General features: G+C 40.9%; 1 protein-coding gene and 1 pseudogene across 2 annotated transcripts in view; one reads left to right on the top strand and one right to left on the bottom strand.

Annotated features, from left to right (window-relative positions):
* MCPH1 (microcephalin 1) overlaps positions 1–27957 on the top strand; it is a 246982-nt gene that overhangs the window by 44583 nt on the left and 174442 nt on the right. For both annotated transcript variants that reach the window (XM_033177581.1, XM_033177588.1), the window contains exon 9: positions 6892–7001. In XM_033177581.1, coding sequence (XP_033033472.1) covers positions 6892–7001 — 110 coding nt within the window. The remainder of the gene's footprint in view (positions 1–6891; positions 7002–27957) is intronic.
* Positions 24915–27759, bottom strand: LOC117064036 (annotated as a pseudogene).

Genomic DNA, 27957 nt, shown 5'->3' with positions numbered 1-27957 from the left:
ACCATAGTGCATTGGATAGATAAGGTGACCCATGAAGGCTTCCCTGAGAAGGAGACATCTGATCACAGGCCTGGGGAGGGAGAGGGAGCCTGTGACTCTGTCAAAATCCATGTTTCAGCTGGAGGTAACAGCAGGAACAAATGTCATGATGGAGAAAAATGCTTGCAGGAACAACAGGGAGACCAGTACAGCAAGGACTTCCTGAGCTGGAGGAAGGAGGTTGGAGAGGGGTAGGAGCCAGAGCTTTGGGACCTTCAGTGTCTGACAAGGTGGGCAGCTGTTTTGTTTTGAAGTGTGATGAGAAGCCGTTGGGGCTTTGGAACAGGGGAGCAACCAAATCTGATTTAGGTTTTAAATGTAACCCTGGACACTGGAGAACAGACTGGGTTGGAGTGTTTGTCTGCACGAAGCAGTCACTGTCCACAGTTTAACTTCCACACATTTCTTGTGTGTGTATGTGTGTGCCTATAAGCATACAAATGCAAATAGGTATTTTAAGATAATTTTTTGCATACATAGAATTATATTGCCTTAAAAATTGCTTTTTACAAAAGCAATATGTCATATTTACGTATTGGTACCAGTAAATCTTCATTTTTTAATAGAGTATATATGTAGGGTCAGCACAATTTTTTTGTAACAGGTCAGATAGTAAGTTCATTAGGCTTTGTGGGCAAAGAGACCAAATCGAGGTATGCGGGTACTCATGTAGATGATTACATAATGAGAAAAAGACATTTTCTACAACATTTTTATTGACGAAACTCAAATACAATTTTTTGTAATACAGGTCTATTAATGAGAAAAAAATAATTTGTGGGGGGGAATTATAACATTTCATTTAATTGGAGTTCAGACTGAGTGTTCACATCAACATTGATTGCAAATGTTTATTAAGGCTGATATGTAATAAGATAGATTTTACTTATTTCACTTTTGAAAATGCCTTTTCCCACAGACAGATACTGCTGATTTGATGTCAGTCCACAAGCAGATAATTTGCATTGAGGATCTTCATAGCTTGGAAAACACTGATGGAATTCTCTTAGATTCTTCTCTCGATGCCTGCCTCTTAGCATGTCCTTATATTGCAGATGTATCACTTGCAATTGAAAAATAGGTTGAAGCTCCTCAATTGTGCAGTCAAATGGGTTTTGAAATAAGAAATTCCGGCCAGGCATGGTGGCTCACGCCTGTAATCCCAGCACTTTGGGAGGCCCAGGTGGGTGGATCACTTGAGGTCAGGAGTTCAAGACCAACCTGACCAACATAGTGAAACCCCATTTCTACTAAAATTACAAAATTAGCTGGGTGTGGTGGCACATGCCTGTAATGTCAGCTACTTGGGAGGCTGAGGCAGCAGAATCGCTTGGACCCGGGAGATGGAGGTTGCAGTGAGCCGAGATTGTGCCACTGCACTCCAGCCTGGGCAACAAGAGTGAAACTCCGTCTCAAAAAAAAAAAAAAGGAAATTCCCTTTGCTCTTGCACTCAGTCTGTTGTTGTTTTGAGATAGGGTCTCACTCTCACCCAAACTGGAGTGCAGTGACATGATCGCAGCTCACTGCAGCCTCAGCCTGCTGAAGTCTGGGCTCAGGAAATATGTCCACAGACAGCAGACAGTTTGAATGGGAATGGAGATCTCACTTCTTGTTTTAACCTTTGACAGCACAAGAGAGAATTGTTGTTGCTTATTTGTGGAAATGTGTCCCACCTTCCTCTTGGCACTGCCAATCATAGCTCTTCAACCACCGGAAGTCAGTTTGAATTGCCAAGTAGATAAAGCCGATTGGTCATCCTGAACTAGTGCATAGCTTGGCACCTACTTGCTTTTCACTAATGAAGGAAACATAGTGGTCCCATACTGTGTGTTCACTAGCAAAAGCAGAAAAGTGCTTCCCACACCCCACTTATCCATGGGTTTAATAGATTTTCTTCTTTGTTGTGTTGATGGATTTTTACATGTCAGCACCTTGTACACATGTGTTGTGAGCTAATCTGAGCAATTTGGTCATGTCCAACTACCAGGGTCTTGTTCATCGATAATAGTGAGAAGTCGTTGGAGGTTGATGATGGTTAACTACTCTTCTACCATCTATCTACCTGATCTTGTTGAAGGCAAGTCTCAGAAAGACATTTATTAAACATTTATTGGCAAGCAGTTAGGAAGCGGTCCACAAAAGTGACCAATATGCTAAAGGCCTAGTTCTCTGTCCTTTAGTGGAGTGTCCATACCTTATCTGAAAGGTTTGCCTTGGATACCACCCCCAGGGATACCAGCCACAACTCATACGAGATGTTTATGCTCTGTTATATGTGGGTATTGGGTCCCCTGCAATATTTAAGTGTTCTTGAATCCATGAATCCATGAATTTAACCAACAAGAAACTATTTCTCACATCCATTGTGCTGATTAACAAGCTGATGATATCACTGATGACCATTTTTTGTCATCCATTTTGGCTTTTAACAAAGCATCTAATATTGGTCTGGAGGATTTACAGGAGTTGGGGGGTTTTCTTGTTGTTTTGAGTTGGGTCTCACTCTGTCACCCAAACTGGACTGCAGTGACATGATCGCAGCTCACTGCAGCCTCCGCTTACTGGCCTCAAGCGATCCTCCCACCTCAGCATCCTGAGTAGCTGGGACTACAGATGCAGGCTACCACACCTGGCTATGTTCCCCAGGCTGGTCTCCAGTTTCTGAGCTCATGCAGTCTGTCTGCCTCTGCCTCCCAAAGTGCTGGGATTACAGTTGTGAGCCACTGTGCCCAGCCTATGGTATAATATATTTTGTGAATTCTGAGCATTCCAGAGAAACTGTGAATTACTATTGTAGCAAATAAATAGATATACATATATTCATTAAGTACATTAAATTGTTGCACTTTTGACTCTTCAAATAATTCACAAGTGTACTAAGAACCCCCTTTCCCATAGTGTGCCAGCCCAACTCACTGGGGCTGCAAAATTAAGCAATCCTAGCAACTTGGTGTGGGTTAGTCAGTCTTAACAGAAGGCTGTTGACCATTTAACTGTTTGGTTGATTTATTCATTCATTTACATATTCACTTTTTATCAATCAGATGTTTACTCCGTATCTACTATGTCCAATGTATAAACAGTGAGAGGTAAGGTTAATAGAAAGCTCTATCCCCTTGCTTTAAAGAACTTAGCTAAGTAGGGAAGGTACAGTCAAGATACTTTACACACAAGTATCAGGAAATTCAAAAGTCGGAGCAATTAGTTTCAGTGGGAATTAAAACAAATTTACACACATAAAATTGATATTGTAATGATCTCTACAATGATTACAAAGGATAAAATTCCACGTTACCTATTGAAGAGTGTTGTTTCTGTCTTTTTCAGAGTGAACAAAGTGAACTTGATATTTTAATAGATGAGTATGAGTACAGTCTCTTGTTAGCGGGGTTTTACTTGTGTAGAACCTGTACAACTTGCATATATCCCAAAGGTATCTCTGGAAAGGAATTTTTCCTAGGTGTCTTTTAAGGTTCTTTCCAGTCTTAATATTTTGCATACTACATTGTAAAATAATTTCATATTCAAATTTTTGAAGCTTAGAAGAAATTTCTCATTGGATAATGTTAAGTGTATATTTTTACATGTTAAAATTACGGATTATTTGGCCTTCAGAAGCCTTTTCAACCCTTGTCTCTTGCATAGTGCCTTGTGTGAGTAAATACTAATTGTTTAAATGTATTATTATTATTAGCATCGTTAGTCTTAATTCTGTATCTTGGAAGTAGGATGTGGAGGAAAATAAATGTTAAAAATAAGAGTTATTTCTTCTGCTTTAGCTCTAGACAAAATTTGACACGAGCCAAGTTTCTCCTATAGTCTTTTCAATGTCCACTTCTTCATCTCTCCCTTTCCTAGTATTTAAGTTACCTGTGTCCTTATACTGTCTTGGCCTGGTTCTGGCTCCAAAGTGATCATATTAGACATTTTCTTCTCTCTTCCCTGAGTATCAATACTTTTCCTTAATCTTGCTTATCTCTGTTGAGTAGCTGAAGGTTGTGATTTAACTAATTCACACTGAGAGGTGAATGAGTGACCATTTACTAGCTTTCATTGATGTGTTTGCATTTCGTTGGTATTATTAGTCCAAACTAATTTCCAAATGGTGAAATTTCAGATAACTGAAAGATAAAAATGTGGGGGCTGTCAGATTCATTTCTGTATATGATCATTTTGTGAAATCGAAGTCAATGAATTGTGTGTGTAATGAGGTTGGGAGGAAAATGAGAGAGGAAGATACATGCTTTCACAGGGAAATGCTGTGGACCGAATTGTGTCCTCTGACCCCCACGTTTATTTATTGAAGTTCTAACTCTCAATGGGATAACATTTGGAGAGGGCGATCTTTGGGAGATAGTTAGGTTTAGATGAGGTCTTAAAGGTAGGAGCTTCATGATGGGATTAGGACCATTATAAAAAGACACCAGAGAACTGGCTTCCTCTCGCTATGCCATGTGAAGACAGCAAGAAGGTAGCCTCCTTTAAGCCAGAAAGAGAGCCTTCACCAGAACCCGACCATGGGGGCACCCTGATCTCGGCCTTCAGGCTGCCCAATTTATGGTATTTTGTTGTGGTAGCCGAAGAAGATAGACATTCATCCAACTGGGGTGTGTTGGAGGAAGAGCAGCTAAAGGATGTGTGTTAGTTGGAATTTCTTGGAGACATTCAAAATAGATGTCCATTAGGTATATCCAGCCATACCTCAGCTGGGAGGTCTGGACAAGGTATAGAGAATTAAGTCTCTTCAGTAATGGATGACTTTATGGGAAGTGATGAAATCACCTTGGGGAGTGAGAAGGGAGCTGATGACAACCCATGAAAAAACCACACTTAGGAGCAAACATAAAAAGAGTCATCCAAGAAGTGGGAGAGTCAGGAAGAGGAGAGTAGGTGTTTGTTTACAGACTTCCAGCCAAAAATGGAGTCCAACAAATCTTTCCACAGATGTTTTCAGAAGTACTTTGCACTCTCAACTGCTTTGGGTTTACTGAGGTCATTGTTAAAACACACTGGCAAATTACTGTGGCAGAGTTTATGAAATGTTTTAAATAACCATTAATTAATCATTTACTTAGATCATTTTTTGACTGCAGGATTTGTGAAATTGTGAAAACGTTGTTAACAGTATCAGTCTGTCTTAAGTTTTTAAAGATTGTGTTGCATTTCCTAGAACTTTATGTTTCTAAGATGCTTTGGAGCCTGTTTCGTTGTTCGGCAAGAACTGAGGCAAGTGGCTGTTACAAAACTTTTATTGATTACACTAGGAAGCTGCAAATTTATTCATGTTTCAATAACAGAGCACTGCATCCCAAATTATATCTCTAGTCCACTGCTTTTCTGATTTTGACACACTCATGCTTCAAGTAAATATTATTATTTAAAAAGAAAAATAAGTGCATAGTAGATACAATTAATAATTATAATTATTTTTAATCTTAAAAATGAAAAAGATTGCATTCATATTCTACCCTAGGGGATAAAGTGGGCCTGGGAGAAAAGTCAGTGCACGTCAACCATAAAAGATACCTGAGGAGGTACAGGATCAGTCAGAATGTGACTGGTTTGAGTCTCCAGGGGATTCAGTATTAGGGATTATGGCAAAGAGTGTAAATTGGTAGGTTTGTGGTTTAGAACTGGACCTTAAAATCTGTCCAGGGCCCAGGCTGCAAATAACAACTAGCTTGAATTCAGGAAAGTATTAACATTTTTATTCTGCATCCTTTTTCACTTAGATAGGACCCTGTTTTTGAAAAGAGTGACAGTTTTTACCTTAGAGTCTCCAAACTTAGTTATAGCTGGCTTTATAGCATTTTATCTGCAAAGAAGTCTTTCTCATGTTATATGATTTTTAATTTCTGAGGGCACTGATGTTAATTTCACCTTGCATTATATTTATTCGTCTATGTCTACATTGTCTGTTGGGTTGTGAGCTCCCTAAGAGTGGGACTATATCTTGTGCATTTTGCATCTCCAGTGGGTAGATCATTAGCTATTTGTTAATCGTTAGGGTAATCAACAATGCAGTTTAGCTATCACCTGACTGGCAGGTTCTAGTATTCCCTAGGCTGCTACATAACTTTTGCATCAAAGTTTGCATTTATACCATTGAGACCATGTTATGGTCCATGTTAGCTCCTCCTTCAAAATCCCATCTAAGTCATAAAGTAGGCAAACTGTTTGAAGGAGCAGGAAGGGTGAGAGTAAGAAGCAGCCTCTGAGGCAGTAGATGAGTCAAATCAAAGTACACATTTCACACTTCGTTGTGGGTTATTTAGGTACACAGGTTAGCATCTAAGGAAACCACATTTCACTTGAATGAGTATCCTTTTGGTTTGTGTGTCTTCATAGCAAGACACTGGTCTAAGGTGGAAACTTGGGGGGAGAAAAATCATCCATCATTTGTAGGTTGAAGCCTGAAGCTCTGTACTGAAGACTAATTTCTAGAAAATCTCAAACTGACCCCAAAACTTAAATTAATAATCACCTCTAATATGGAACTGCCTACTCTGAAGAGCTGTTCTTTGTCATTATTTTAAAATCTAAGAATTGAAGTTTGAAGAGTATGTAAGGTATGGGTATACATTTTCTTGCATTATCAAATGGACAGAGTTGATGCTGTAAAACATTGTAACCTGATTGTTACTGACCATTGAGTTAAGTGAATTACTTAGGATACTGGAATGTAATAAACTGAAAGTTCTAGATAGATCTCAAAAAGAAGATATATACAATTTATTTAAAAGGCCTATAACTTCCTGTTTCCATTATGCATAAATGTGATTTTTGTTTTGCTTAAGTAGTATTTAGTCCATGTAAAGTTCTAACTAATCTTTAATCCACTTGGGTTTTAGGTGTTAAAAATAGACCAACAAGGCATGATGTTTTAGATGGCTCATGTGACAGCTTTAAGGACCTCATCAAACCTCATGAGGAATTGAAGAAAAGTGGGAAAGGCAAAAAGGTCAGTGTGTAAAAATATTATTTTAAACTTTCAAATGCTGATACATCATAATGTTCTTCTCTGGGTCAATGAAACATAAACTAGTCTATCTGACTTGTCTTTTATTTTAAAAATTTGATTATGGGTAAATGCTGGAAAACTCAGAATATGAAACTGAAAGTGTAGGTTGCATTCCGGACAAAGAGTTATTACGGATAGACCAAGCTTTCTCATATCACTTTGCTAATGCATTTCTTGTAAAAATGCCTGTAGCTTTTCTTAAGCAGAGAATGTTGGTTGTGCTAGTGTTTCTTGCCATTTTATAATCGGAATAAATATTTACTAGGTAGGAGGTGAAGAATGCAAACATTCATTCACTTTTGAACTAACCAAGGTTTGACCTCAAGCCATCAGAGTGAAAGGTTTATGTACTAACACTCAGGTACACCCTTTCCTTTGTGGTTTTGGCTTTAAAACCTTGCTCTTCCTCTAAAAAACTCCCCTTATTCTCCTACGTGAGTAATATAATGAGGATTTTGAAGTTTTTGATCATTCAATATCCACTTGCATTGCTTAAATTTAAAATTAGCCATTCTATATTATACCTTGTGCCTCATTTTTATGAGGCCAAGGAAGTATAATGTAGTGAAACCTGAATTCAAAATGGTAGGGAAAAACCATACCGATTGAAAAGCAACAGGTGAAAAGAATGACAGAGTAGATGGGTCTACATAGGGCTTCCAGGTCCTGATACTCAGGCTTGAACAGATGGGCGGCTGCATTTGACCTGCGGAAGAGAAACCTGACTCCTTTGCTTCTTAACTTGGCAGTGGTTAAAAGACATTTAAAATTACACAGATTTCATGAAAGGTGGCAGTAACTTATAGAAACTTAGATTTCTTTACTCGTGCTTTCTGGTTTGTCTCAGAAAAAAAGTGGAGCAAAAAAATTGAAAGGAATCCTATTTCAGGTAAAGCAACAAAAGTGTAGAGAGAGAGAGAGACTGTTGGGGTCCTATAACATATTTGTGGCGTGGCAACACCGAGGCACCTGCCCTACCATGGCGTTGCGCACTCTGACTCCACTGCAGCCTGCGGGACCTGCTCAGCGTACTGCCTCCCAGGGGTGGGGCCCTTCCTAGAATGCTGGTGACACCGTGGCTGAGTTTGTGTTTTGCATCCCTGTTTCTCAGTCTTCTTCCTACTGCTGCATAGCCACTTGACCTAGTTCCTTTGGAAAGAAATAAAGAATCAATTTCCTCTGCATCTACTACCATTCCCATGCCTCTCCTGCCGATGTGTCCCATGGCAGCTGGTCCACAGCTCTGCTTTGTGCCCTTTACCCTCTGCCAGTGTCTGCCCAGAGAAGCAGTGGGTACCTCTCCTCTCTGTTGGTACTCTACGTTGTACCATGTCTGGCTTTTTTTTTTTAAGTGCTCAGTAAATATTGAGTGTTGAGTTACTTGTTACTCACCATAAAAATACTCCGTCCTGTTTGACCAAAAGGCATGAGGTTTGACTTTCTCATTTGCCCACAATGGAAGTTACTATTTCAGACGAGTGGTATTGCCGCCCTGTGCCTGGGATAACCCTGGACCTGATGGGCTTGGTCTGTGGAAGCACTGGGTTAGGGACAGGCATCCTGGGCGGGAGTGTGGCCCCTTCTTCCTTATGAGGCATCTCACTGTAAATGGCATATGAATGGGAGATGGGTACCCGTTTGACCTTCTGGCATTCTTCTGTAGATCAAATAGTAATTGCTCCATGAATATAAGGTGGTATTATTGTCTTGAGTAATGATAAAAGAATGAGTGCTCAGAGAGGGAGGCAAAATACAAAATTACAAATACACACCTCCATATCTGCCTTCAACTGCTGTGCTTAGGAACTAAAATATTTTCGTAGATTGAACTGCCTAACTTGCTCAAATTTAAGTCTTCTTTTAAAAATATTTTAAGCATATTAGTAAACTTTGCCCTCATAATTTAGAATGTCATTTCTGAAAGGGATCCACCACTTCTGGTTCTGTGTGAAGAATCACTCAAAGCAGGTTTTAAATGCAGATTTTCTGGGCCGGGCATGGTGGCTCATGCCTGTAATCTCAGCACTCTGGGGCGGGCGGATCACTTGAGGTCAGGAATTCAAGACCAGCCTAGCCAACATGGCAAAATCCCATCTCTACAAAAAACACAAAAATTGGCCAGGCCTGGTGGTGGGCACCTGTAATTCCAGCTGCTCAGGAGGCTGAGGTGGGAGAATCACCTGAACCCAGGAAGGGGAGGTTGCAATGAGTTGAGATCATCCCACTGCACTCCAGCCTGGGCGACAGAGTGAGACTCTGTCTCAAAAATAAATAAATGCAGATTCTCTGGCCCCACTTGAGACCCTCCTGGCCAGCAGCTCCCCAGCCCAGTGCAGCACCCTGTCCTTCACACGGAGGAGATGAACACCTAGTGAGAGCGAATAATCCACCTTCTGTATTGCGTCTCGCCAATAGCAGAAGGAACAAGACCTAGGTTTCCCCTCTTTCACAGGATTTTCTTCCTAATCCATTCCTTATTACAGTTCACCACACAGCCTTTGCTTGAATGAATCAAAAACTCCTAATGCCCTAGGGTAGTGCTTCCTGACTGGGCTGCGCATTGGACTCAGCTGGGGATCTGTAAGGTACATGGCCGCCTGGCCCCAATCCCAGACATGCTGGTGTCATTAATATGGGGTGTACCCTGGCCACTAGGATTTTTTTTAACTCCTGAGGTGATTCTAATGCAAAGCAAAGTTTGGAAACTACTGCCTTGGGACTTTAGTAGAATTTAAACAAGTGATTTATCCTCGAAGAAGTTTCATTTGTTTCTAAACACCTCTCATGTAAACCTGTTTCAATTTTAGACTCTAAAATTAAAGACAAAGGCTTAAAGTCCTGATTTGTGGGCTGGGTATGGTGGCTCACACCTGTAATCCCAGCACTTTGGGAGGCTGAGGCAGGTGGATCACGAGGTCAGGAGATCAAGACCATCCTGGTTAACGGGGTGAAACTCCATCTCTACTAAAAATACAAAAAATTAGCCAGGCGTGGTGGCAGGTGCCTGTAGTCCCAGCTACTTGGGATGCTGAGGCAGGAGAATGCTGTGAACCCGGGAGGCGGAGCTTACAGTGAGCTGAGATCATGCCACTGCACTCCAGCCTGGGCAACAGAACGAGACTCCATCTCAAAAAAAAAAAAAGTCCTGATTTGTTTGCTTAAAGGTTGAGTGAGTTTTTTAGGGGCGCAAATTTAGATAGCAATATAGATGAAGGACCGTCGTTTATTATTTCACAGGTTACAAGGAAGAACAATATAAATTTTTAAAAGGTAACACTAAATTTATTTTATTTTATTTTATTTTGAGACATGGTATCACTCTGTCGCCCAGGCTGGAGTGTACTGGCGTGATCTCAGCTCACTGCAACCTCTACCTCCCGAATTTAAGCGATTCTCCTGCCCCAGCCTCCTGAGTAGCTGGGACAACAGGCACCCACCAGCACGACTGGCTAATTTTTTAAGTTTTTTGTAGAGATGGGGTTTCACCATGTTGACCAGGCTGGTCTCGAACTCCTGACCTCAAGTGATCTGCCCTCCTTGGCCCTCCCAAAGTGCTGGAATTACAGGTTTGAGCCATAGTGCCCAGCCAGCAACATTAAATTTTAAATATACAACTTCCCAGTAGTTTGAGATCTTTTGATATGAGCATGGGGAGAGAAGTTTATGTTGATATGCTGTAATGAGTCAACAGAAACACTAAAATTTAGTTTCCTGGTTTTAAAAGTATACAATGGAATTGTGAAAGGATTGAATTGGTGAATTAAAATTAGAAGCTTCTGACTTGCAGCTTATAAATATAATATTAGTATCTCAACCATTCTTTTTTTTCCCATTAAATAGGTCTTATCTTCTTATTTTGTTCCTTGTTAGATTTCAAGATAATCTGTGTTAAACTGAAATTTGGAACTCAACATGGGTTTTTTTTTTTTTTTTTTGAGATGGAGTCTCACTCTGTCACACAGGCTTGAGTGCAATGGCACAATCTTGGCTCACTGCAACCTCTGCCTCCCGGGTTTAAGCAATTCTCCTGCCTCAGCCTCCTGAGTAGCTGGGACTACAGGCACATGCCACATATTTTTATGTATAAGGATATATTAAAGTATTACATTCTATTAAGCACAAAATTGTTTCTATTTCCTAAAGAAAAAAAATCTTGTAATTGAATATTAATGTTGAAAAAAGGAAAGTTTACAGGAAATATCTTTCACCAGCTAATGACTGAAGCAATGCCTCTATTGGAATGGAGAATGGTAAGGTCTGGGCCTGACATTTTTATGTTTTCACGTGAGCCAGGCTACATGCTATTTCCGTAGTGAGGAAAATTATTTGAAACTGAGGTGTGTCTCGTGGCCCTAATGACTTAATTTTTTTTTTTTTTTTTAGTTTTAAATTTGAAGTAGCACTTGCAGGTAATATACTATCTGGGCAGCCCTGCAGACAGGACTGTCAGTTGATGAGCGCTGTCAGTCGTGAGTTCTGAGTATTGCGAAGATGCAGGGTAGAAGGTACAAAGGTGAGAAAGGTGGGAAAGCCTGGAGCCTGTGTGAAGAGCAGCATGGCCTTGGTGTGGCCCGGGGATGGATGCGAAACCGCGAGAAGAGAGATGCTGACGTCGGCTGCGGCCACGGGCTCTGGGGTTAGGCTGTTCTCATCTTTGGTTTTCTGTAGGTTCACTGTGATTGGTGTACCAGAGTATTGTTTTTGTTGTTTGCTTACTTGAGAGTCACAGGCCTTCCTGTCTAATCTGTTCTGGAAATTTCTCTGCTATGATTTCTTCTGCCTGTTTCCTCACACCTCCATTGCTGGGAACGCAATCCCGTGTGTTATCCTTTGCTTCTATAGCCCATGTCTCATGATTTTCCTCTATTTCTTTCCTCTTGTATCTCCTTATTTCCTTCTGGGTGTCTTCTGTTGATTTATTTTCCATTTCACCTTTGACTCTCTGTAAGTCTATTCTGATGCTAAATCCACATATTGAGTTTTAACATGTATTTTTTTTCAGTCCTTGTTATTCCATTTTATTTTTTTAAATTATTTTTTGTAGAGATGGGGTCTCCCCACGTTGACCAGGCTGTTCTCAAATCCCTGGTCTCCAACAGTCCTCCTACCTCGGCCTTCCAGAGTACTGGGATTACAGGCGGGAGTGTTCATGCCCTCTGCTTGATTTTTAAAAACCATTTCCAGTTCTCTGCCAAAATTATTAATCCTGTCTTTTATTTATTTGAACATATTATGCATATTTCTTTTGAAATAACTGTCTTTTCTGGCTCCCCTTAATTTCTGTTTTTCTTATCTGTTGTTTTCAATCGTATGTTCCGTATCTAATATGCCTGCTTAGTTTATCTTTATCTTCCTAGCAGGGACTGAGATGATGTGGAGCTGGGGTTCTGTCTCTGCAAGGCTGGCTGTCCCCAGGGAGCGTGGGCTTCTGACTCTGGTTCAGCTCTTCTTCCACGGGTTTCTTCTTCCATGACTCACTGACGTAGTAGCTGGGCAATGTCTGCAAATTGCTGGGGCTTGTTTGTTTGTTTGCATCTTGTCCAGCTTTTCTGAGGGCTCACAGTGAGGAGGCTATTTCAAACTACTTAGTCTACCATTCCTGGAGAGGATGGGTGAATTTTAGTGGCCACTTAAGAAAACTTCTCCAAATACAGTTTATCCTTCTCTGAGAAGAGAACAGTAAGAGGCCAAGTCAAGAGAAATGATTTTTGAGATGAACACATAGGTCACTGTTTGCAAAAGACACACTAAACACCTGTAATGACATTATTTCAGTTTCTCTTAAAGAGTGAAAAAAAATATGATTCCATGAAGACTTATAGAATCTCAGAGCTATAACTTCCATTAGATTTTTTTTTTGGTTTAATATCCATTTTTAATGGCAAAATAGACTTATTTTAAATATGCTTGTTTCAAATTTGTTGATACTTTTTTTTTTTGAGATGGAGTCTTGCTTTGTTGTCCAGGCTGGAGTACAGTGGCCCAATCTTGGCTCACTGCAACCTCCACCCCGCCAGGTTCAAGTGATTCTCGTGTCTCAGCCTCCCGAGTAGCTGGGATTATAGGTACTTGCCACCATGTCTGGCTACTTTTTATTTATTTATTTATTCATTCATTCATTTTTAGTAGAGACAGGGTTTTGCCATGTTGGCTACACTGGTTTTGAACTTCTGACCTCAAGTGATCTGCCTGCCTCAGCCTCCCACAGTGCTGGGATTACAGGTGTGAGCCACCGTGCCTGGCCTGTTGAGACTTTATTTTGAGGATCCAGTTAAGCAATTTTATTACCTCTGTAATCTTAGCTTGTAGCATGTAGGTCATTGACATTGATAGTTACACATCTTTTCAGAGGGAGAAATACAAAATATTATGACGAATTTTGACCTGTTTTCTTTGTTACTTGTTGAATATCATCAGACACAGAACCCAAAGAAGCTATGTATAGATACCAGCGCTCTGATAGAAGTACATGAATATAATTTTTTTATCCAAGTATTTGGTTTATTCTACTCCTTCTGGATTTTGTTGTTCAAAATATTGATTATTATCCTCAGCAACATTTTCCATGTGAGTTATCAACAGGATAGCTTTTTATGAGTGGCTAAGTTTTAGAATCTCGTTTTGGAGCCATCTCTGCCAATCCAGCTTGTTGCATGTGAAGGCAAGCTGTGGGTCAGAGCACAGAAATGTTTACAGAGGCTTTCCTAAGCCTAGAGGCCTGGAGAGATATGAAGGAACAAATAGAGCATACTTATTTTGATAGTGGTTTAAAAAAAATTAAAGAATTACACACCAGATAGAATGCTTAAATTCCTAAAAGTTTCTCAAATAGGGTGCAAAACAAGTAATAGCTTGCATATGCTCAGATAGTTGCTTGTTCTTACATCTTTGCTAGAATATGAGCCCATAAGGACATAGTCTATATCCTGTTCATCTCTTAATACTCAGCAGGATATAGCATCACAAAGTAAGTGTTCAGTAAATATTTTCTGAGTAAATAAGAGATGCATGAATTTCCCTTTTACTTTTTGAGTGAACATGTTTAAAACATTTCTGGTGCTCTTAACCATCACTCAGTAATCATGGAATCATCATCATGTACTTCACTTATTTTTGAATATTCTTCCTAAACCTGAGAGACGGTCTTCTTTCAGTAAAGGATGGATTCTCTTCTCCAAGACTGTGCATTACAATGCAGTGTTGCTAAAGCGTTGCCCCAGAGCCAGATCCCTGGGTTCAATCCCAGCTCTGCTACTCACCTGCTCTGTGAGTTCCATGGTGTTGAACAAATTACTTAATATCTGTGCCTCTACTTCTTTGTGTATTAAACAGGGATAATATTAATAATAGTACCAGTCTCCTCAAAGGGTTTGTGCTAATTGAGTTGAAACATGCAAAGAGTTTAAGATAGCACCTGATATATAGAAGTGCTCAAAAAATGTTAGCTATTTTCTTCAGCACAAACTTGGGTGAGGGTCATGTCTGCATATTGACTGTCCTTTGTTTTGCAGCTATAACTTGGAGTAGAGTAGGTCTCTCTCACCTGCCTCCTCTTTTCCCACTCCCAGAGACCACCATGTGTCTTTAATGAAAATGACCCTCAAAATTCCAGGACAGTCCACACAGTGTCTCTTGTTGGACTTACTGACCACAGGCATGCCAGGGCCAAAATAGAGTCTCTGGGCATGGGGTGAGGATAGCAGTATAGCGTTTCCTAAAAGCTCCTCCAGTGATTCTGAGCTGATGGTCATCCTCCCATTGAGAATCTTTGTTTTGGGGGTGAGATGTAGGCCATTAGCATGAAATTGTGCTCTGTCATCTCACCCAGGAGGCAGAAGACTGAGTTCTGCGGTCAGAAATGCCTGCTTGGGGGATCTGCTTGCTCAGTTTTCAAGAGATACTTTCCTCATCTCCAATCTCCTGAAAGAACTGAGATCTGTCAGTAGACCTGAGTGAGTTGTGATAGGATACTTACAGCTGTCATTTATTGAGCATTGTGACCTCTTTTTAGATTGAGTTTTCTATTTCTCAGTCATATGGAGACGCTGAAAAGAAAGTATATTTCCGAGAGCTCCAATCATGTCTTTATTGCGGAGGCAGTAGATTGGGAATTATAGCTCATTTGGGTCTGGCTTCCCCAGAGAAGGAGGCTTGCAGTGGAAAGAAGATAAAAGGGTCCCAGTGGTGGGAATAAAAAGAGTGCTAGAGGCCCAGACAGTGGGAAAGGCCTAGCCCAGATGCAGTGTGGCAGGCCAGCTGGAGGCAGGAGGAAAGAGAGCTGCAGGGACACAGATGCCTTCCTGAGCAGGGAAAATAGAATACTTGAGCCACTTTTCATGTAAAATGGATGATTTTCCTGCCGTTTCCTGTCCTTCAAGTAAAGGGTCCTGGAATGAGTACTTCACTGCTGTGATGGAGACGCTAGTATTTTATGAATGCAGTTTTACGGTTTGCAGTAATGCCAGGCCTTTGGCTGTTTTCCATTAGATGGTGCACTTGGCTGGCAGCATACATGCTTGTAGCTTTGATTTTAAATTTAACTTTCAAGTTGAAAGAGCAGTGACTCATCCAAAGAACAGGTGATATTTATTTATTTTTTTCTTGAAAATGCAGCACGGGTATGTTGTTATCACACATTTAGGGGAATTGCCACACTTCCTCGAGCATGACACCCTCTGTAAATATCCATGTAAATCATTTCCATTGTTCAGACCCGCCGTACGCAGAAAGATAGGGCCTTTAGTGCCGACCACCCGGCCGGTGAGGTCTGTAAGATCGAAGGTGCCCTTGGTTTCCAACACAGCTGTTTCAGTGATCTGTATTTGCTTTGATAAATCACTTTTGGCAGACTGTACCCAGAGCTGGCAGTGGCGGGGATGTGCTGGTTGTAACAGGTGTGGGGTCCATCAGCAGATGTTGCTTGATGAAGCCATTTAAAAAACAGCTGCCTCTTGATAGCCTAACAGTTGCCGTCAGCCCCCATTAGCATGTTTTTTTCTTGCTATGTATGAGATAAAATATTTCTACAGAAAACATTAAATAGGATCTTCAAAGAACTCCATCTTTTTAAAAATGTGTTTTCTTTGTTCAATAACTGATTTTGCATGCCTTGTAAATATGTGGTTCAGAAATTGTCAAATGTGTTTTGGACTGGACGTGGTAGAAATGAGGACCAACCAGGGTGGATCTCCTGTGCCTCAGTGGTCGTCTTAGGCCATGTAAAGGTAGAGGCCACGGACGGACGACATTTCCCACTGGGAGACCCACAGGCACTGAGAGAGGAGCTAGCCAAAGAAATCTATTTAAGATCTGCTGCTTTGGCCAGGCATGGTGGCTCACGCCTATAATCCCAGCACTTTGGAAGACCAAGGTGGGTGCATCACCTGAGGTCAGGAGTTGGAGATCAGCCTGGCCAACAGGCAAAGCCCTGTCTCCACTAAAAGTACAAAAAATTAGCTGGTTGTGGTGGTGCAAACCTGTAGTCCCAGCTACTCGGGAGGCTGAGGCAGGAGAATCACTTGAACCCAGGAGGTGGAGGTTACAGTGAGCCGAGATCCTGCCACTGCACTTTAGCCTGGGCAACAGAGCGAGATTCCACCTCAGAAAAAAGAAAAAAAAGAAAAAGAAAGAAAAGTTCTGCTGGTAGGCATTCTATGCACTGAGCAAAGGAGAGATGTGCAGGCCCAATTTAAATAGTTACAGCTGCTAGCTCCTAAGGTCTAGCTTACTACATGCACCATCTGGGGGGAGTGAGCTTAATGATAGTAAACTGTGCTAAATTGGGTCTAGAAATCTCAATCTGTTTAAGATATGCAGAAACTCAAACAAAATAATAGCTTGCTGAAGTAGCAAACTTGAATCCTTATTTTTATTTTAAAAGGGAGTGAAGGGCCTGGAGATAAAAGGTGCTTTGCACTGCGCCTCGCTGGTATGAGTCCTTCTCCTTTAGGCAGCGGCCACTTCCCGCGGAGCTGTTCACGCCAAGTGACCCTCGCACCGCGCTGCTCCCACCACCCCGTGTCCGCCCCGTCCTCGAACGCCGTCTCAGCACATCACCGGCATTCTCTTCCTCTTACCACTCATTAGTTTGAGACTGTGACTCACTTCTGTCCAACAAGATGTGAAGGGAAGTCTTCCTGGGAGGTTTCTGGAAAGTGTGCTCTCCCTTGTGATAGCCCTGGGAAGAATGCTCCCCGGGTCCTCAGAGCTTTGTTGTGGCTGGATGCATCTCCTGGAACTGCCACAGCGGAGGAGGAAGCCCAGAGAGTGAACCAAAGAAAGGAAGGGCGGAGGGCGGGGGAGGCTTGCAAACCTTACGGCTTATTTCCACTGACATCACAGATTCGTGTTAATAAGGGACAAGTGGCTTCATTTGTTATGCTCCTCAGACACGGGGTAAGGTAGACACACAGAAATGCAGAGCTGTACGCATTTGTCCTAAAGGCTAGAATTTACTTTAAATGTGAGTGGTTTTCCCAGGAAAGTTGTCTGTTCTCTTGAGGAACAATTATTTCCTCCCAAATTCTTTCTTTCTCTCTCTCTCTCTCTCTCTCCCTCCCTCCCTCTCTCTCTCTCTCCCTCCCTCCCTCCCTCCTGAACTCGTGATCCACCCACCTCGATCTCCCAAAGTGCTGGGATTACAGGCGTGAGCCACTGTGTCCGGGCCTTTTTTTATATTTTAGTAGAGACAAGGTTTCACCATGTTGGCCAGGATGATCTGATCCCCTGACCTGGTGATTCACTCACCTCAGCCTCTCAAAGTGTTGGGATTATAGGCGTGAGCCGCCACGCCCGGCCTAATTTTTGTACTTAGTACAGATGGGGTTTCACCATGTTGGCCAGGTTGGTCTCAAACTCCTGACCTCAAGTGATCCACCCGCCTTGGCCTCCCAAAATGCTGGGATTACAGGCTTGAGCCACCGTGCCTGACCCTCAATTATATTTATTTCTTTGCCTTTCCTTATGTCTTTAACTCTTTACACTTTTAAAAAAGTTATTGCCTTCCAAATAATATTTAGGAATATAAATTATTTGATATTAATCCAGGGTAATTTCGATTTGTTTTTTAAAAACGGGAATAAAAACATGATTGTTCAGAAGGGGTTAAATGAACGACAAAAACTGCAATTCAAAATTAATGAGGCATTATAACAGGGTTTGTTAAAAAAATTATGACGCATTTAAAATCGATTTTTGGCATATCCTTTTATGACTTTTGGATATGACTTTAGACTTAGTTCATATATCAATAGTGAGTCTCTATAGGAAAAGAATATAATAGTCAGTGACTGTCAAACCGGAGCAGCTCGGTATGAAGCACTTCTTCTGGTCTCCCTTCTCAGTGATTTTCAATTTTGAAAACTTTTTTTTTGAAGTTGTGTTGTTTTATTTTTCTGCAGAAATATCTTCTGCTTTTCATTTTAAAGTATATTTGCTATTTATTTGCAATCTAGTTCTCATCATTAAAAGCAGTACTAAAATATTATCCCAGAATTTATAGGTTGTGTCTTTTGTCCTTTTTTTGTTTTTGGTATTTTTCTGTCACTTTACTTCCTCGGGTGAAGTTTTGACAAAAATGAGGGACCATGGATAGGAAAGTAGGAACCAAACAGTTGACAGGGTTGAAATTTTGTTATAATTCTTCTTTTGTTTTGTTTTGTTTAAAGACAGGGTCTTGCTCTGTTGCCCAGGCTGGAGTGCCGTGGCGAGATCATAGCTCACTGCAGCCTTGATCTCCTGGGCTCAAGTGATCCCTCCAGCCTTGACCTCATGAGTAGCTGAGACTCTAGGCAGATACCACCACACTCAGCTAATTTTTTTTGTTTGTTTTAGAGATGGGATTTGACTGTGTTGCCCAGGCTGGTCTTGAACTCTTGGCCTCAAACCATCCACTTACCTGGATCTCCCAAAGTGCTGGGATTACAGGCATGAACCACCATGCCTGGCCCATGGAGTAATCCTTGTGGAGTTGGAAGGTAGAGGTGTGTATGTGTCTGCTTCTCAAAATGGTAGCATTAGCCAGGAAATCCATGAATTGGCATATTTTTCCCCAAGATCAGCCCATTTGCTTTGGTGAGTTTGGGGTTATACTTAGAGTGGGTAGTATAAGGAGTTTCTGCCCTACACCGTAGCTTAAGCAATTTGAGCACATTGTTTTTTGAGTTCACCACCAAAGATCCAGCGCTCAGTGGCAGTCTTTCCTCTACAGATGAGAGTGCACCCTCCCTGTACCTCACGGTCTTGGGCTCTGTGGCTTCTTTCCTCCTGCCACTGCCCCTTATTCTGGGTGGGCTGGAATTCCCTACGGCCCTTTGTCTGGGGAAGGGGGATGTTTGGATGTTCCTGGGTGTCACCGTGGCGAGATCCCCTATGCTGTCCTCCCACCTGCCCTGTCTTGCAAGCATGGCCTGCACCCTTCTCCCACACACCTGGACCCCAGGCTTATTCTTACTCTACTTGCCCAGCCCCTCTTCCTGGAGAGGAGAAAGGATGATGTGAAAATAAGATCTGACATTGGGGGTCCCCAGTGACTTCCACAAGGAGCAAGGAGCTGGGTGCATGTGTAGACCCCAGGGGAGCTTTAGTGTTAGATACCGAGTTTGCTAGATGAAACATCTTTTTAATTGAGGTGGTGCAGATATATTGTTTGAACACTTTAGACACTAACGATGAACTACTTGGAGGTACTTTTTTTTTTTTTTGCTATGAAAATTAGAAAAAATATTTAAGATAGTAAGTATTGAAAACTGATACTGATGCTGTATGGATCACTATTATTGTATTATTTGAGACTGTTCAGAAAAGGTATTATAGTTTTTAGAAAAACAAAGCAACCTGAATATTAAAAGTCTCTGAATTTGAGTAAAAAACAGTCCACATAAGGGGAAAAATATATAAGGAAGGACAATGAAATTATGAAATTGTTACTATAAGAAAGTAAAGGCTGAGCACAGTGGCTTATGCTTGTAATCCCAGCAATTTGAGAGGCTGAGGCAGGAGGATCACTTGAGGTCAGGAGTTCAAGACCAGCTTGGGCAAAGAAGTGAGACCTCATCTTTACTAAAAATAAGTTTTTAAAGTATTATTTGGACATGATGGTGGCCACCTGTGGTCCCAGCTATTAGGGAGGCCTGAGCCCAGGAATTCGAGGCTGCTCTGGGCCATGATTGTACTACTGCACTCCAGCCTGGGCAAGAGTGAGACCCTTTCTCAAAAATAAGCACACAAAAAAGAAAGTTAAAGATTTTAGTCTCAATTTTTTACATTGAACCCATCTTTAGATCACAGAATGTATAAAATTAAAAATGGGGGATATCAACATTATTATATTTAATGTTATAGCTTATTATTATATTTAATAAGCTACTCATTTAAAGATCTGGAGTCTCTTGAGTCCACAGACTGAGTCTTTCTGAAGGTGCTTTACATGATGTAGCTGCCAGGGATCTAGGTCATATAATATCCTCAGGTGGGATTTGAAGACATTTTTCCAGAATTTATCTTTTTTCATATTAGATTTTATTTTTTAAAATTTCCTCTATAGTCAAAATTTATGTAAATGTATGATTCTGATAGTACTGTATATATTTAGATGGGCTTATACTGGTCGTGAACAAGGTTAATAATCTTTGTGAATATGTGGATTATCTCCTTATTTTACTTATTCTTAAGGAAAATTAATTTCACTGTTTACCAAAGAGCTGATACCTAAACCCAAAAGATTTCAAAGAATGTTTTATTTTTAAAATGTTTCTATTTATCACTAATAAAATGAGTATATCTGTTTAACTTGACCTACCTCTGTTCTTACTAAAACAAAATCAGCTCGACTGTTTCCCAAATAATCACCCATTCAATACTTTTTCTCTCTCTCTCCCCGCTCTCTCATCTCTATTCCTTTAGAACTTTCAGAAAATTCTTTTCTGTAGTTAGTGTTTCATGTTGGTTATTGTTTCTTACTGGTCAGTGGATTATTTCATGTGACCACCTTTTTCACGTTTGCTCTGATTGCCTTTGGGATGCGCCTAACTGTGTGCTTTTCCTGTTAAGGAAAAGAATCCCGCATGCTTTTTTGTCATTGAGTAACAATGTTAAAAACAGAAAAGCGTTGTTTTTCTTCTTTGTAGTAGGCATTCTGTAGTAGATACCTTGACATACTTAAATTTGTGAGATGTGTCCAGAAGAATGGAAGAGTAATATCTCATATTAACATATTGCTAATAATAAGATAAAGGTTTCAGCTTCCTGGAGCTGTCCATATAATAGAATTTTGTACTTGTTTTTCCATTTCTGAGATCCTCATACTTTGGGTTTTTTATTATTTTTTTTGTGAGACAAAGTCTCGCTCTGTCGCCCAGGCTGGAGTGCAGTGGCTCGATCTCCGCTCACTGCAACTTCCGCCTCCCGGGTTCAAGCGATTCTCCTACCTCAGCCTCCCGAGTAGCTGGGTTTACAGGTGCCTGCCACCACACCCCGCTAATTTTTGTGTTTTTAGTAGAGACGGGGTTTCACCATGTTGGCCAGGCTGGTCTCAAACTCCTGACCTCAAGTGATTCGCCTGCCTTGGCCTCCCAAAGTTCTGGGATTACAGATGTGAGCCACCATGCCCGGCTCTGAGATCCTCATTCTTTTAACTAAAATGCTAAGATATATGCTTTATGCTTTTACTGGCTCTCGTGTTTCATGAATGCAAGTAAACCCATGAGTAACTCATGAATATGCATAAACTTGTGGGCCTCCAACCCGTGCCCTGCCAGTGGCCATGCCACAAGAATCAGAGGCAATACCTTCACTTTGTGGTTGCTATATTATTCCACCATTATAAGCTTGAGTAGAAAATGTAGAGACGGTTGTTAAACTGAAGGAGTGTTGTCTCAAACTGAAGGAGAAAGGTAGTGTTGCTGCTCTAAGATGAATATAAACCAAGTGGTATCTTTTCTTCCATCCAAATAGCAATTAGGAAAGTCCTTCTTTGCTCATACCATTCCAAAGTGAATCGTCTTATTCTTTCTCTGAATCTCCTTACAATGGAGGCTGCTACAGTTTAAGTATCGCAGGTCTTTTTTTTCAGATTTCACTTGCAGTGCCTATAAATTTGGGGGAATGCCTTTTTTGTTTTGGGGTGCCCAACATACTCAGTGGATCTTGGGCCTACCATAAACTGACCTTCCTTACTCACCTGTAAGGCTGAGAACACCGTAAGAAAGGTACCAGGCTTGTTTCCCCAAGAGGGCTTTGTAAGTGTTGGTGCCATAAAATCAACCTGAGGACTTAGGTGACTGGTTATTTCTGAGTAAGTGAATATCACTCTTAAATATGACATTCCAGCAAAGGCCGTGGTTGCATAGCCACTGTTTTCAGTTATGTCCTGGTAACTAGGAAGATGGATTGTTTTTAATCTATGCAAATAATTATATTGCCCTGAAAAGAAGGATACTCAATCACAGTTTCACAATTCTGGAGGGATCAGGCAGGGATAGTAAGATACCATTTCCAAATGTTTCCTTTCTGTTTGTAAAAGCACAGTCGACTGAATTGTTATAAGATACAGATAGAGAGAGAAGAGAAAGGGTCCCTTATGTATCCAGAATATAGAGCATTAAAATAGCAACAATACTGCAAACAAAAGCCACAGTCCTCCTTCAGTAGTTCATCTGGGCCTAGTCATTCATTTTTGTTCCACTTGATCTTGGGTTAGTCTCGTGAATCCCTCTGCTTCTCAATGAGAGTTATAGAAATCCTCTTCCCCTGGTGGGGTCTCAGCATTATTTAGACAATGCCATAAGAAGCCTGTACCCAAAAGTACCCAGCATGGTTCTTCTCCACAGGGCTCTAAAACAGCCCCCTCTTGGTCGAAGGTAAGTCACTCTGGCCTATAGCTGATTGCAGATGCTGATCAGGGAAGTGTCAGAGAAAAATAGAAATCTGTAGGTGACAAAAGAAATGGCTGTGGTTATCATATTATTACTGATAATTTTCAAAACTAAATTTATCGAGAGTTCATTACAAGAGTATTGGCAACTGATAAGTAAAGTTAGTTATGGTATGCAAAATGGAGTCAACCCAAAAAAGTTCTAGATACAGCATCTGGAAACACCATAATTGACCTTATTTTAAAAGAACAGTGGGCCAGGCGCGGTGGCTCAAGCCTGTAATCCCAGCACTTTGGGAGGCCGAGACGGGCGGATCATGAGGTCAGGAGATCGAGACCATCCTGGCTAACACGGTGAAACCCCATCTCTACTAACAAAAATACAAAAAACTAGCCAGGCGAGGTGGCAGGCGCCTGTAGTGCCAGCTACTCGGGAGGCTGAGGCAGGAGAATGGCGTGAACCCGGGAGGCGGAGCTTGCAGTGAGCTGAGATCTGGCCACTGCACTCCAGCCTGGGCGACAGAGCAAGACTCCGTCTCAAAAAAAAAAAAAAAAAAAGAACAGTGGATGTTACATCTAATTTATAAAAATGGAAGAATATAATCTTTACAGAAAAAATCTTCAGATATAACAAAATAGTCCCAAGACATAACATACAGTGAATATGCCAAGCATATAATTAGAATAAACCAAGAATGTCACATAAAGAGGGTTAGTTTGGAGGGGACATAAACACCTATATGTTAATAACATATATTTAACCTAGGGCTGGCTAAGTATCTTTTTTGATTTGACAACTTGTCCCCATATAACTTATCAATAGTAACAGATCAAATGGATCTCTTAATTATTTTGAGCATCTGTCTTTTATTAAAGTAAAAGCACAAATACTTGTTATTTTCCAGATATGTCTGGAGAATCTCAGATAGTTTTTTGTTTTGTTTTGTGTTTTTGAGATGGAGTCTCACTCTGTCGCCCAGGCTGGAGTGCAGTGGCCCGATCTCAGCTCACTGCAACCTCTGCCTCCTGGGTTTCAAGCCATTCTCCTGCTCCAGCCTCCCAAGCAGCTGGGATTACAGGTGCCTGCCACCACGCCCGGCTAATTTTTGTATTTTTAGTAGAGAGGGGGTTTTGCCATGTTGGCCAGGCTGGTCTCAAACTCCTGACCTCAGGTGATCCACCCACCTTGGCCTCCCACAGTGCTGGAATTACAGGGATAAGCCACCATGCCCGGCCTCAGACAGTTTGAAGTACAAAATATATCATTTAGGATTTGATTTGGGGAAGGCAAAATATCAAAAATTATCAAGAAATTTTGAATACCTGATTCCAATAGGCTCATGTAACTTAGAAACAATATTTGACTACTTATTTCATCAAAGTGACTGTAAAAGATTTTGAAAGTAAACACAGAGGTAACGTGGTTGTAAAGAACCTTAGCTCTTTCCTAAGAGACAAAATTTCTTGAATACTCAAGGGCATAATAAAGTCAATATAAACCAAAGAAGATTATTCTCATAAAACACAGAATCTTTGGATTCTAAGCCAGTTGTACAGAAAAAAGAATAAGCCCTTTTTTTAGGTGAATGTGGTAAACAGTAAATCAAAGAAACGGGCTCATCAATATTGAGCAAACTTTTCTCTTTTTAAAAAATCTTTAGTCTTTATTTTAAGAGATCATCTGCATTTTTTCTGTGATAAACTTAAAAGATATCCACCTGTTTCTTCAGATTTATTTATTCTTGAGCAATTTAAGCATTGAAATGGCAGTTTTGTCTCAATCCTTAATAATGCTATATTTTTTGTATTTCAAATGTTTAGCTTTCACATGGAGAAAAAGAAACACAGGCATAAACCTTTATACTATCCACCTGCTAGTCCTGCAACACGATTTTAATGTAGTGTTCCTGATACTTTAACAATTTCTATGATGTCAGCAGAGATATATCAGCAAGTGATTGTAAAGTAGCTAGTCTTATAAGTCAAGAATTATGATCTTTGATCTGCTGCTCAATCCATTTTCAGATCTGATCTACATTATTTTCTAGCTCTTCTGGTTTATTGCTGGGCAGCTGATGCACGACTTCTTCCTTGTAGGATGCCGTGGCTTCTTCATAAAGAACTTGGAAAATCTCACACTGAATATTGTCTTTTAGTTTCTTCTCATTATAACCCTTTGTTTCAAGTCTTTCGTACAGTACGTTGGCATCTGTTCTCAGCACAAAAACTGTATGAAACCAGCAGTCAGGGAAGATGTCACAACCGTGGTAATCAATGATAACTCCACATTCTCTCATTTGGTTATCTCACTCATCAGCTACTCTGTCTTCATCTAAAACGGGACAATCATACTCTTCATCATAGCCATCGTACAATTGCTCTTCTCGAGCTAAATCATCCACATTAATGTATTTCAATCCTGATTCTGATTTTGATATGTGGTTTTACCAACCCCTGGTGTACCTGGATTTCTATGACACGTTTCTATCACAAAGTTGGAGCAAACTGAGACTTTAGGATTGAACTCAGGGAGTCTGAGGGGTCAAAACTAATTTCATAGTATTACTAAGATTTTAATATGCAATGGGTTCACCTTGCTATCTCTGGAAAAAAAAATGCACCACTGCACTCCCCTGAGGGCGACAGAGCAAGACCCTGTCTCTCAAAAGTAAATAAAGAAATAATTTTTAAAATTATTGTTGAAAAAAGTTTGTGAGATTAATGATTCAATTTGGTTAAGCACAAATTTAAATTTTTTTCATAGTCTTAAACCTTAAGTAGGAGTAACATTCACTTATTTGATCAGTAAATCTGTATAGCTTTTGTAAGAACATGCCCAAGTAGAGTAACAATGTGTAATCTGGCTGGGCACAGTGGCTCATGCCTATAACCCTAGCACTTTGGGAGGCCGAGATGGGAGGACTGCTGAGGCCAGGAATTTCAGACCAGCCGGGGCAACATAGGGAGAGACCCCATCTTAAAAAATAATAATAATAATACTTAATGCTGACAACTCATAGAAGACATGACTATTTTTATTAAACCCCAAATATTCACCTAGTCTCATTTGCCAAAGATTTACCTAAATATGTGAACTTGAATTCTTAAAACATTTACGTTTCTATAGAAATACTTTTTTTAGTTTATTGAAAGTATTATTGGAAGTTCAATTTCCTTAATTTATGGGAATTTTAGAAATATTCAATTTATAGGTGACTCTCTATTTCTAAGCCAGTCAGAACAGAACATCCTTAAGAGCGATCATATTCTCATTTGGTGAGACCGTCTCGTGATGGTTATCCCAGGATGGGAGACAATAGCTGCTTTGAAAGCTCCTCTGCCACACTGGGCTTCCAGTACCAGAGCAGCTAATGACTCTGCCCTAACAGAAAATGCTGGGGAGCAGGGCACAAGTGTTTACTTGGGTGCCCTTCACGGGCACTCCTTTTACCTGGTGGACAGCCTGATGCCTTGCTGTCTGGCCCGGTATCAGGCATTCCTCACATGGGAAATGTGCTTATCCTGGCAGACGCCCTTGTGGCTCTTTTCTGACCCCTCTTCAGTTTATGACTGCCTGACTATCGCTCTGGTGCTCAGAGCCTGCCCTTGTGTTCTTCCCCAGCATCCCGGGGAAAACCCAGGCAGCCTGGGAGAGCCCCTGGTTCTTCAGATGGAATGTGCAAATTCAACACACCACCAAGATAGGAAATAAGTTCCAAGATTTATTACTTCCAGATCCTAGAGAGGGAGGGCGCCATGAGTTGGGATGGCAGTGTTCTATCCCCAGGTCACAAGAAGAAAGAATGAAGTGTCAGGCATAGAGCAAGAGAGAGTGGGACCCATGGGCCAACACCTTTACTGGGGGCCAGGGCATTGTCCAAGCAGGTTTCCTGCAGGGAGTTTTAGTTGGTGAGTTTAAAACAGGCAGTCTTGAGTTTCAGGATCACGCAGCAACTGAGAGGTGGTCACTGTGGCATACTCCACAGTCCATGTAGGGGTGTGGGGTCGGCAGGGCCGGCCAAGTAGACTGTCTCTTAGAGAGGTCATCACCAGAAAGAGGAGGTATATAAGGCAGATCCTGGATCAACCACATTGAGGACTGGGGGTGGCAGGTGGAAGCTGTCGAGGAAAACTAAGCCCTGTTTCTGGTATGAGAAAGTTAAACTTATGTTCAAAATAGATGCCAAGTTATATAAAATTGTAGGTATTCACTACAGTGGCATTTCTGCAATACAAAACAGACATACAAACAGACACCGATAATTTATAAGCCTCAATTCTAAAATTTCAGGCCAGGCACGGTGGCTCATGCCTGTAATCCCAGCACTTTGGGAGGCCAAGGTGGGTGGATCACCTGAGGTCAGGAGTTTGACACCAGCCTGGCCAACATGGTGGAACCCTGTCTCTACTAACAAAAATTAGCTGAATGTGGTAGTGGGTGCCTGTGATCCCAGCTACTTGGGAGACTGAGGCAGGAGAATTGCTTGAACCCGGGAGATGGAGGTTGCAGTGAGCCGAGACTGCACCATTGCACTCCAGCCTGAGCAATGAGAGCAAAATTCCATCTCAAAAAAAAAAAAGAAAGAAAAAGAAAAAAAATTCAGTCATGGGCCAAACATCAAAGCAGAAATATAAAATTTTATTCAGATGTCTACTTCCTGATAGCATGAAATTCTTAATTGTTTTGAAACCAAAGTAGAAAAGTAGACAAACGAAAAATACTAGCAAATCAGATTCTGTTGTCTTTCACCCAACAGAGACAAGATCTGTATAAACCAGCAGTCCTTCCCCAAATATGTAATATACAAACCCCTTCATATCTGTCATTTTCGTCAACCCTGGGGTCCTTCAGATGCCTTTTGTTCCTTCTCATTTACTTCACATTGACTTTTCAAGACAATTGGTTATACTACACAGTTGGTTACATTTGAAGTATTTCATGTGAATTACAAACGTATGTGAATAATTTTAATTCATTTTTGTTTATATATGTATATGCATGCATATACATATACACACACTCCT

Source organism: Trachypithecus francoisi, unplaced genomic scaffold, assembly GCF_009764315.1.
Source record: "Trachypithecus francoisi isolate TF-2019V2 unplaced genomic scaffold, Tfra_2.0 Contig01558, whole genome shotgun sequence".
Lineage (NCBI taxonomy): Eukaryota > Metazoa > Chordata > Mammalia > Primates > Cercopithecidae > Trachypithecus > Trachypithecus francoisi.
This window is presented reverse-complemented; position numbering and strand designations above follow the sequence as displayed.